The sequence below is a fragment of the Diadema antillarum genome, unplaced genomic scaffold (genome assembly GCF_040938485.1).
Source record: "Diadema antillarum isolate AM-2024a unplaced genomic scaffold, OU_Dant_1.0 seq00000889_RagTag, whole genome shotgun sequence".
Taxonomy (NCBI): Eukaryota; Metazoa; Echinodermata; class Echinoidea; order Diadematoida; family Diadematidae; genus Diadema; species Diadema antillarum.
In genome coordinates, this window is record NW_027271753.1 from 1,023,904 (window position 1) to 1,036,944 (window position 13,041).

Consider the following 13,041-nt stretch of genomic DNA (forward strand, 5'->3'; position numbering starts at 1 on the left):
GTGGTATTACCTTCCTTGGTATCGTTGAAGGTCGAGTGGTTGAAGTGGAAGAAGGGAAATGATTATAAAAAATTTAATGAACAAATAAATAAATAAACAAATAGATATATATATATATATATATATATATATATATACATACACATATATATGTGTGTGTACGTACGTGTATGAGTTTGTGTTTACGTATATACAGTGTACATATACATGCATGTATATAAATATCATTATATATATACATATATATATATATATATCATTATTTCTATACCTATATATATATGCATATATATATATATATATATATATATATATATATATATATGTGTGTGTGTGTGTGTGTGTGTGTGAGCTCGAATAAGTCAACAAAGCCTTAACAATCAAGCACTGAACTGACAGGTCTTTTGTTCACATCGGATCCTCTCTCTGAAACAAACTTCCTTTACATGTTCTTCCTATCTCCTCAATTGATTCTTTCAAGACAGCAGTGAAAACACACCTATTTTATGGAGCATACTGTATGACTAATTTATAACTTTAATTTTCTTTCTTTCTTATGTTTTTCCTTCATCTCTTTCTCTTTATATGCTGTGTGAGAATCTTTTAGTGCCCTTTGAGCACTCAGCCAGAGTGGTAAAGGGCAAAAAGATACTCCTCTTATCATAGTAGCTACCATTAACAGAAAATTGCAGTAATTGTTTGCGCCCTTAACTAAGAAAGAAATAGACAAAAAGAAAACAGGGGAGGGGAAAACTCATCATCTGTCACTTATTCAATTTCAGGTCCATTAGTTATGGCATGTTTTACATCGTTTAAGTATACCTTTAACCAAAATCAAAGCTTACTGAATCCACGTGACAGAATACATTTACATAATCATGGTATGAACATCGCAGTATGATGTGAGATGTCGTGTTACAAAAATTATATAAATGTATCTGATTTTGCCAAAGAAAGAGCGAATGAGTGTGAGGACTTAATGATAGGTATCGAACCTTAATGTTAGGAATTACTACCCCCTCCTACTACTAACACTGAAATTGATTTGTACATGGACAACCCTGTAGGTGACATTTATGGCGATATCTGCTAAATCTAATATAAATATAATTTCGCCATCTTAACTTATATTGCGTTTTCATAAAATACTATCAATATAATCGCGATGAACCTTATTATTTTACAAATAATGCCTTCATGATGAGAGTTCTAACCGTATGTACTTGTCATTAAATATTAATTGACATTCAATCTTTGTGTGTCTAGAAAGGGGAGGACAAGATCCCACCAGGTCATATTTGAGGCTACAGAGATGAAGTATTTTTTTTTTATTTACTGATATTGTTTTCTTATCCTTTTCTGAAATCTTTTCTTCTCAAACTTCCCTAGCTGATATAACCCGCTTTTTATGAATGAGAAGTAGGGGAGTTGTTTTATTTTTTTAAGACTGAATATGTAAAGGCTGCAATAGTTTAAAATAAGCATGGGCCTAAAATGAAGTAACACAAAAGTAAAATTGCCTTGGTACGGACGACTTGTTTTGTTATAGGATGTAAATGATATCCCCCTCCCTTGATTGAAAGAGAAAAAACAGCGAAATCATTACAAGTTGGCCTGTGATACAGCTTAATACGGGTCGTTTTGTTACCCATTCAATATCATTGTTTGAAAACTTGTGCAAATCTCGCTACAGAAGACAAGCAACAGTAATGCAAAGACAATCTCGGGTCATAAAACGCATCTGTGTCTTACGGTTCATGTTATTCTCACTACTGCTAAAGGGATGAACCTGCCTTGGATGTAACCAAGATGTCTCTGGGTCCTCACTGCCCTGCGTGTTGACTGTCCTAGCAGGCATCGAACCCTGAATCGCCTCTCCCCAGCACGACATAGCGCCGTACAATGGCAGCGTGTGAGACAGCGATGCATGATACGGGCGCACAACACTCAGTCATGAATCGGAATGTGCGGCAAGGAAACGGATCGCAGAACATAGCAGACCAGCCGCGCCATGATAGCTCTCTGTCTCACCACTCCTCTCGCCTTCTCTCCCCTTCTCTCTCTCCCTCTCTGCTGTGACCTCTGTCACTACTAATGTCTCCAAGCTAACATGAATGTGCACAAGGTTTGGCCGTCATACCGACTTTGAACTTTGGAGCATAACTAGGAAAGGTAGGCCGCTCTTATTCTGTTAAGGAAATACATGTGCAGGAAGATGATTCCAATTCGATCTGGTGCCGGGCCACAAAGTTAAGGCTCCATTATTGATATTTCACAGACAAGGGAAATGCCGGTGATGTGTGAGCGTGCACGTGTGTAGCTGAGTGAAGTTTGTCCATACACGACTGTTCCATGTCTTCATCCAAACTCCGTTATCGCGTCCTAGGTGATATACTGAAACACAGTAAACATGAAGTTCAGGGCAATGTTTCAAAGTCCTAACATTCAATCATGCAACACGAATGTGCCTGCGAGATGATTTAAACACCCCAGGGTGGTATTCCACGGTTTCGTTATTTTCACTACAAGGAATATGGTAGACCAACTCACAGATAGTAGAAAGCCAAGGGAAAGCTTGTCACTGGAGAGAATCGGCAAAAAGCTGAAATTATACATTTTACGAGAACATCCAAACGAGGAGTCGACCATTCCGCATGGTAGGGGAGTGAAGTAGGATGAGTAATTCACAGCAAATAGCAAAGAGATAGTGAGACTTGGCTTTGCATACACAATTAGGGGAGAGTGGGAGTGGGAGAGAGGGAGGAAGAGAGAGAGAGAGAGAAACAGAGGGAAAGAAGGAGAGGAGGGAGAGGGGAAAGAAGGAGGGGGACCTCGATCGTTCATGGTTGCCACGGTTATTGCTTATCGACCGAGCACGGAAGATTTTCTCCCTTGTCTCCCGGACGGGTTGACCAAGAATAGAAGGCATAAATGGCTACTCGCGTGGCTCTGCTTCACTGAATGCTTAATTGGTAACTTTTGGCGGGATTTGACATCACTTCGGGGAATGTCGTCTGCCCGTTTGGACAATATGTGTACAAGGACTGAGGATTGACATGTGCACACGCTATGGACTGAAACCGTAATGGATTACCCGAGTGCGCCTAAAGAATAAATCGCTTCAGCATGTCATCAACCTGACCCACGTTGCCTTTCTCTGATAAAATCACTTTAACGAATCATTTCAAAACATCGTTTGAAATATGACCTCTCAGCTGGCTATGGATGGATACTGATTTCAGCTGTTTAGACCAGTATATTTTACCGTCCCGATGGTGGCAATTTTAATTACTTTCGCGTCAACCAGCGCCCAATAATTAACACCTTGATTTGTTTTTCCTGCCTTCTACTCTAGTTGTTTCATTTATCATAAAGGTAAATACTTTTTCTTCAGGGAGTGAGAACTAAAGAACTCACCACGCAGGCCTACAGCGTTCCGCCGGGCCCAACCCACCATGGTTGGGCAACGGCTATGCCTTACGCCGATCAGCTGGGGGCAGCAGGCCTAGCGGACGTCTACGGCTCGCCACCCGGTGCCTGTCCGCCTCAAGGATACGATCAACGAGCATGGGTCATGCAGCAGCACTGGTAAGTAGCGTAAGAGTGAATTATTCTGGTTTCCGTGTTCCATGAATGGGGTACATGGGTAGTGCATGTGTGAGTAAGCTCACGCCACTAAAGCTCCATTCAAAACGCCCGACGCCTTAATCTCGGGGAGGGCGTTTGACTATGTACCGGTACACTTTGCTGGGTGCTTTAGTTTTAATCAATTTTGCCCAGGGGGTATTGCCAGTGTTAGTATGACCAAGCTGTTTAAATGTAATAAGGGAAATCTCTCTCCCATATACACATTAATCGTAAAGATTGTTTTTCATCATATCTGCTAGCATATCGGGAGAGAGATAAGTTATGGCATCTCGACACTGGACGCCAAACGGAAAGCTACTGCTATAGTTAAGTTGAGTTAACACCTTGGACTCATTCGTGGACGTCTGCCGGCCAGCTCGCCGGGGCGGCGAGGCACACACCCTGCGTGCGAGAGTCGTGCGATAGCGGGAGCCAAGTTAGGGAGTTTTTAACCGATGGCATCTTTGTGGCCAAGCACCCGGGCCAAACACGCAACTTTTTCTCGGAGCAACCCCCTTGCACGTGCCTCTCCTCAATGTGACGCCAATCTAGCAATGAAAAAGGAAAAACTGGCGGGAAAAAAAGAAAATACGAGAAGACGAGGGAAAAAGGGGAAAAAAAGATGGAGAAATGATGCACGTGCACGTAGTGCAAATTGCTTGCTTTTCACTCGAAGTCATGGGTCTAGATAGTTTGTTGGCCGTGTCGGTATGCCGAACACGCTACCAGTGATAATTTATTCATATAGTCGATAATTTCACCCCCTTCTGTTACACCAACTATTCTGTATCATTCTCTCTGTATTGGTATAGATATATCATTATGTGTATGCAACCCCTCTAAAGTGTTAGTAATTGCCATGAATGTTAGATATTGAGCGATGGTCCAATTCGATGGGAGAAATGTATTTTTACTAGGCACATTTTTACAGCCACCAAGACAACCATATCTGTTGGAAATGAGGCTCAGTTTATCCACAGTAATCGACATCAAAATTTCCATTCTCACTTGGGTTTAATTCTTCAAGCATAAATTGTTGAACAAAGCCCTGACACTATTACAGAGGTAATTAGAATAAAATTTTGATGATTCCATTACCTCAAGCATACTCCACTTTAATCCCAGTTATCTTGACAGTGGAATGTGCTCTACAGAAAAGTCATCCTTGATTTTGTAGAAATAAAGATAGGTTGTTCACTTTCATCTGGCGTGTTCTTAAATCAAATAGATATGACTAAAACAGCAGCTATTTCCATGTCCCTCTGATCTGGGATTTATTATCATTATTTTCTGTTTGAGGAGAAGAAACGTAAGAGCAACTTAAAATATGACGCTTCGTTATGATCACAGTTCTCGCTTGCAATGGACAACTTCTGGCTTCGAACAGTCTGTTACCGACCTCTTTTGCTAAGGAGAGCAAACTTAACGGCACATTCTTTTTATTTTCCATTAAGGCGATGAAATGACATCTTGTTTTTACCTTGTTTCTACTGATTTGGGGGAAAAAGTTTGCAGACCGCTCAGTATTGATTACTATATATCACAAAGCTACAGGACAGACGCGCATAGTCCGAGTACAATGAATACGGTATCCGGTAACCCTCTACGGCTGTGTTGAAACACAAATCATCTTTAGTATACTGTGATTGCACAGCAGTTGCAGAACCTCAGCAACAGCTCCATGTGGCTACGTCTTTTTCTACTCTCATTAGACACTTTATTTCATCAAGTTATGTGACGAAGGACATAATATATTCCCTTATTGCCCCTCCACAAGTAATACGCGATCTTGTTTCTCGAGTTGTGCTCAATAAATCATTCAGCTTATATACCAAGCGCTGGATGGTGTGGTTACATGGATCGATATGTATTACCATTTAAATGAAGAAACCACAGCTGCCATTTCTTCGGTTATTCTTAACATAAACATAAATATAAACATACGAAACAATTTGAAATTAGACTGTTTTTGCTCTGAATTATATTAATTTGTTTCATCTCACATACTTAACAGGCATGAATATTATGGGAGGAAATACACTGCATCCATTACTCAGTAGCATGTACAACCAGTCTGTGGAGAAATTTTTATCAATCTTAGTAATTTACAAATAATTAGTAGTATACAAACAACTAATAGATAACACGAAAGCATAGTTTGCCTGCTTTTAATAATCCGAAACACCGAAATTCTTCCTAAACTGTCTGTGACGTACGTTCACCTGCCTAACTCCGAACTTCATCCTTGACATAACGCTTTGTTAATGTTTGTAAGATTTACTAAGTCTCTACGGGAACAAGATAACTTTCTCCAGAAGATCTAACTTTCTGTAAAGAGCACCTATGACAATTTTTTTACGTGTGATGATTAACAAATAGCATACATAAATGCTTTTCCTTAGTGATAAAAGTTTGACAAGTACTGAAAATGATTTATTTATTTATTTATTTATTTATTTATTTATTTATTTATTTATTCATTTATTTATTTATCCATTTCGAATATTTTATCCAGAGGAGCTTAATCAGCGTTAAAAGAATAAAACTATACATTGCTACATTGAGTGGTCACATATTTGGAGAGTTTTTAAACTAACATATAAACATGATAATAGGTTGGTATATTAGGAAAAAATTGCTGGTCTTCCTCAAAAGATGGCCTCATTTTGAACGAAATTTCCTATTATTACGCGGTCTGCTCCCAGCTGTTAGGTTAGAAACTTTTAGCACGATTCAGCATGTATACGATGCGAACGTACACAGCTCTAACAGTGTCTAGTAAAATCTCTTGAAAAACAAGTTTTGATATGAACAAGCTGCACATATTACTTATGGTCACGAGGTTTAACAAAACAGTTAGAATAAGTGTAAATAACAAAATGTATTCAAATTTTAATACATGCACATAGATAACGGTGCTTATCCACATTAAGCTCAATAAGCTCTGTAACTTCTAATCACTTACTGATATATCATCATCATTATGTTTATGACAGTTCTGAGAAATTTTCCCAAAATATTTAAGATATGTAGAGCCCTGTATATCGCCCACACTGCAAATAAGCCATTGCTGTTAGAGGCTACATTCCACACACACACACACACACACACACGCATAATGCCTTGTTGAGGAGTAAAAAATACATAGAAATAATGACCAACATAGACTGTCACGCAGAAAAACTCACTTAGAGATCGAAAAAAAAGAAGAAGTTATGATCAATATGTTGTTGTTGGTGTGTGTTTTGTGTGTGTGCATGATCATTATGAAGATTTTTATACCTAAACTGGCAACACCAGAAGGTATGTTGTTTTTGTTGCCGTTTAGCATATAATTCAAAGCTTCCAGTCACCTAGATTTTCATCCTCCTGACTTTGAGCTGTAGGAAATGTCAATGGCAGACAAACCATTTAACGCGGGAACGGTTTCTCTGCAGTGCCTTCCCAACAGAGCAGTGTCTTTTCATTGCATAATAGTCAAGTTGACGTCTGTACAATACCCTCTTGAAGTTTCCAATACTTATCTTCACGTAGAATGATAAGACTATCATGGGGTACATGACGGGATCAGCCACGAATTTGTGACGCTGAAGAGTGTTGAATACTACCCCTTTACACCTAGTCACGTCCATGAAATCTGGATAATTCTTGATTCACAATACAGTTTGTCCTGACATATTGCTAATCAGCCAAAACTGAGACAAAATGACTAGTGATCCTTAGGATTGTGAAGTCGGTGAGAAAAATTTCGGGTCACTTTTGGTCGCGGTGTTTCCAACCGAGCTCTGCGTGTGCAGATGCCAGTAATAATCGCGCACACAGAACGTAAACACACTCACACAAACTTAACACGAGAAAAGACAGCAACTTTTTGAATGAGTTTTTAAAGTTGTTTTTAAAGTAATGAATAATAAACAAAACATTTTGTATTGGGTTACCATAGACTAAGAGCAAATCTTAGGATACCAGAGAAATAATCGTGTGTCATAAAAGTGTATATGGATATAATTATTACGAATGTGGATAAGAGCATATTTATATGCATGTATATATATATATATATATATATATATATATATATATATACGAAATACAAGTCGAACTGCATCCATGATAAACATAATTGACATGTAATTAACTCCTAAGAACCACGTCCTCATCAGTGATGGCACGTAATTGGGCACACGTATAGCATGAGAGTGTTGCCTTAGCACCACCACCTGCTAATCAAGATGGTAATAGCGCGATTATGCGAATCCTGGCTGGGGTGTGATACAAAATGTTTTCTTGTTAGTTAATTGCATGGATTTGGTAATGTTGATATCAACCCAGCGACTGGAGTTTCATCTTCGATGCATCTCTTCAAGAAGAATGACGACAGAGGTAAGATGCTTTGCTTGTTTTGTTTTGTTTTTGTTGTTGTTTAATTCAGTGACAGTTGACATAAAGTCAGTGGTAACTTTACGCCGCTGTAAGTTTGACCGCAGTGCATAAAATGAATGTTTTCATACAAAAGTGATGGATGATCCAGGTTAAGTGTAAACATACTGATTGTGGTGGTCACCAGTGACCGCAAAGACTGATAATGTGACCCAGTTATTACCAAGTAAGCAAAGGTAAGCAAAAGTATTTAAGGGAATCCAATCTTGTTAGTTCGTCCACAGGTATCGAAGCTCTCTACGTGTTATCAATGTTTCTTGTATCAAACTTTTACGAAACATTGGAGTTTTCAGAACTACCAGAGAGACATAAGGATTGGTAGGCCTAAGTACCAAAACAAGAGGTGAAAGGGATGTTTGAATACTGACTTGATACATAGTTTGGGAAGCAAAATGTCCTCACTCATGGCTTGATGGCTACGATTTATGAAAGAAACACTCAACTACGACAATCTATCTGATACTCTTTTAGATCGATTTTGGCTAGTTGCTAGGACGAATGGAGGGGGGTAAGGCCTCAATGTATAACACGCCGTGAAGAGATAATCCCGGCTATGATCGGGGCCTCAGCGTGGCGTGCCTCCCGCTCTGGCCGCAGCCACGCGATACTCTACGAAGACCAAATCGGTCACACAAAAATGGTCCAAACACATGTGTGTGATGTGCTTATGATGCCTCCTCCTTCATATGGGACTGCCTATATGCATCAAAGTATATAATCTATATCTCAAGTATTCTATTAGAATCAAGAGCAACTCTATTTTGGTAACCTCCTACTCTTATGTAGCCTCACGTTACACGCCATGAATAAAAATTGTTGAACGAAATGTTTATCATATCCAATGTCCCAAATCTTTAAAGCCATTAGACATCATAACTTTCTGCCACCTTGCGTATTGAATACAAATGCAAATCTTTTTGTTTTAGTTTCCATATATTTGACTAACGTTGTCAAGATTTAAAGAAAGAATGATAAGCCTGCGTACTTCAAGCAATTAACTTGATAGGTGTTTACACGTTTCTACAAACAGCTGAAACGGTTCTTGGGTAGTTTAGTCTGTCAAATGATGAAGACAAGATACAACTGAATAACGCATGGTATAAGTTCATTTATCAGTAGAGAAACATGTGTTATTCGTTTTCATTAATGATGATAAAATCGATTAGTGTTTCGCAGTCCATTATGCAAAAGTTAATCATATCGTAATTTCTTATAGTACATAATCATTTGTGTATTTTTTTCTCTGTAGTATCTAAAAAAATATGATTGTGCACACAATCTAAACACACGTTTGCTTACACACACACGCATGTATATATACACACACGCATATATTATGATACATAACATATATGATATATACATAGTGTATGCAGATAAATCATGCACAATCATTCAATTGATTTAGTTTAAATGATATGTTTCGTTAAAAGTTAATAAATGACATTTACATCTAGCAAACAAGATTTAAAGTCTACACCTCTTTACATTGATATCGTTCATGTTGTTAATGAAAAGGAACATAGGACATACTGCAAGGTAGCCTTGCATATCATGTAACAATAACTAACAATATTTTTGGCATATTTTGTATCAATAATGAAAATTGCTCTGAAAATCGAATATATCGAAATGGGCAGAGAATATTACCAGCGAAACTCCATGTTTATCTGTCAGTAGTAAGACAGAAGTACTGGGTAGTGATGTTTGTTTGTTTTAGATGTTAACCCCCACGTTCGAATTCCCAGCCCACCGCATGTCTCTGGTAGGACATCTATTCTTAAACAAGCAAACGATGACTTCCCTTCATGTGAAAGACTCGTGATTTGCCAGAAAATATTAGAGATATCAAAGCATACAAAAACAATACCAATTCCATATAGATTATGCTTCAATAGTACCTTTCATCGATGATGTAGACCATAAACAATTATTTTATCTGTACAAGTAGTTCATGTAATAGGTTCAATGTAATTTCACAAATATTGTGTATTTTTAACCTGTGACCCCTCTCTCTTCACAACATGAAAGTGTGAACAATCAGACTAGCCAACGCACTTCATTCCTAAGAAAAAAACACATTTTTTCCAGGATAAGATTTCTGTAATATCTCGTTAATGAGATTGACAAAAGTATAATGGAGCTTCCACAGAACCAGAAAACCTTTACCATCGTAGTCTTGCTTCTCATTATTTCATTATACTTGTTTGTTTTTCGTCCTAAATGACATATCCTGATTATACGTAATGATATCAATTGCACATCTGAATATGCAGCCAGGAATTGACATAAGCTTTGTGTCAAGCGGGCGAAGGAAATAAAAATGACCTCACAATCGAAACAATTCACGTTTCCTCTTCTTGTATTTTTTTTTAAGTCGAAGACAGCACCTGAAGCTACACATCTCGTCTTGTAAATAGTGGTTGCTGGCTTCCAGACCCCTTACGTTGACCTGCTAGATCCAAGGCTCGTTGAAAATATTTTCTCATCATTCATAGCTCTGCACAGTATAATATGATATAGAGTAGAATGTTTGACCTTTTTTTTTTCATCACCTTATTTAAGTTTCCCTTCATGTTGCCCTATTACTTTCTCTTTTTCTTACTCTTTCTGCAAATGATCATTACCATAGTACAATAGATATAAACATGTAGGCCTACACATAAATATGATGTCTGTATCTTTATAATTATAATACATTAAGTCAAATAGGTAACTAATGATCAACGTTAAATACGAAAGACTGATTATATATGTTTACTGTCAATCACATACGTATATATATATATATTCATGTTTGCAAAAACCTATCATTGTCTTTACACTGACGACGGTCTGAGGCAGACCGAAAATTTTGTAATAAAACAAAATTCTCGTTGGATCCGTGGCGTATTTGAGACTCTTTCTTCTTATATATATATATATATATATATATATATATATATATAAGAGAGGGGGTAAGAGGAAGAGACAAATACACATAAAGAAGGGTAGATAGAGAGAAGGTAAAAGGATTATAGAATACTGCGATTTCTTGAGTGATCAACTGTACAAGTTGAGCAACTAATGTTGCATGTTCAAGAGGGGTAATCGCCGGTTTTATTGGTGTTAACTGAGGTTTCCTCTCCCGAAACTCCTCGGGTGAAATAGCTCATTACTCCCAGTAATCTCGGAGCGAAATCGCTTGCACAGTTTCAGCTTCCAGTTAACTCTATGAAACATGAAAAGAAAACGTTTCTTGGACGTTACTTTCCACTTTTTAAAGATTTTCCAGACCACCATCAACCACTTTCTGATGAATATCTTTGCCTTGTAATATACTTCAATTTCTCCCCATCTCTATCCATCATCCTTTTCATGTACCTATTAAATCAGACATAATTCATACTATTGTATGCATTGTATCTCCTCTCGTACTTCTTAAATTTAGCGAGGGAGCGGTGTGGAGGCAAGTTTTAAGTCTTTGTTACCATATTCATTCATCTGTTGCTGTATGCTACAAATTAAATTTGTGTGGAAAACTTAATAGATAAATACACAAAAAAGGTCGATGTACCACCACCTTCCTTAACAGATTCGCTTTCCTTCAAACTTGGAATGACAATTTCAATAAACTAAAATAGTATATCCATTAATAGAAATCAACTGCCTAACCTTTTTAGTGAGGTGAATCACAAATGAACTGCACAATGTAACCATAGAAGTGCCTACTATTTCAACAGGAAAATATGGATTAAAAAAAAGAAATTAGCAGTTATATCTTGTTACAAGCTTGTATCAATAGCAAAGACATATTTTCGTAGTTATGCGTATGTAGTACACATTTTTGTAATTTAGAGAAAGAGAGAGAGTGAGAGAGATGGAAAGGAAGAATTCAGGCAAAATAGCAAATTTAGACAGTCCTAAATCGCAGTCGTTTTAAATATCGAGAAAGAACCTTACAGGCATATCCCCTGAAATTCCCCAGCTTGTCCCCTTCACGCTACTAAGGAGCAGACAGCGGCAGTCTCACACGGGGCCATGTGGCCGTTAACGTGTGAACTTCATCAATAGGAACGACATTCGAGACAAGTTCGTAGAGTGTGATAAAGAATCTATATCTACATCCACCTGTTGCACAAATGTGTCAAAACTTTGTTCAGTCAGAAAATACTACATGAATCCCAAGTTTCGGATTTTATGTGGCTAAAAGATCCCGCTTCGTGTGATTATATACAAATACAGAGACGTGCCAAGTAACCAAAATAAACTTAGGCCCAAGTCGCTGGAATAGGCTTGTTAGGGGAACGGGGATAGCAGCTCTCTTGCTTGCTCTATGATAAGCCGTCGTGCAAAGAGTCTCCAAATTCTGACATGAATTCTTGGCTCAAAGTGGCAAAGTGGCATGTTGCAAACCATGAGTTGTTTTTTTTCATGAAGTACCCTGTGCAGAAATCTAGGGACACTATCCACGAGAAACATTCATAAAACTGAGTCTAATATTAAGACATGTATATATATACATATCTATTTATTTATTTATCTATTTATTTATTTATTTACTTATTTATTTATTTATTCATTAATTTACTTACTTATTTACTTATTTATCTATTTATTCTCTTATTTATTGATATTGTTGTCCACTACCTAAATCGATCGGAACCTGGTAATATTAACAAATTGCCATCTTGAAAATACAACTACTTTATTTTCTCTAACTTATGTTGATCTTTACAGAGTTATCATGGAAACTCTTCAAAGGATTAATCACGGCCATCTTAAAGGATTTGTATTTGAGCAATTAATAGATACAAGGTCACTTGACATTTCTAAATGTGAGTTTTAAAAAAAAGTTATCTGGAGAAGCACAGGAATTAAAAGTAGATCCACAATTTAAATTGTCACTTTTTTCTGTGATCTTATTTGAATTATATCTATAAGTAGTTGCTGTCTCCTAATATTCACTTTCCTCGAGTATACTGGGTTTAACTT

General features: G+C 37.4%; 1 protein-coding gene across 1 annotated transcript in view; it reads left to right on the forward strand.

The window, feature by feature from the left end:
• The first annotated feature begins 1,852 nt into the window (after positions 1-1,852).
• LOC139740857 (uncharacterized) overlaps positions 1,853-13,041 on the forward strand; it is a 130,077-nt gene continuing 118,888 nt past the window's right edge. Inside the window, exon 1 of the mRNA XM_071651437.1 lies at positions 1,853-3,588. Coding sequence (XP_071507538.1) covers positions 3,473-3,588 — 116 coding nt within the window. The 5' untranslated portion in view covers positions 1,853-3,472. The remainder of the gene's footprint in view (positions 3,589-13,041) is intronic.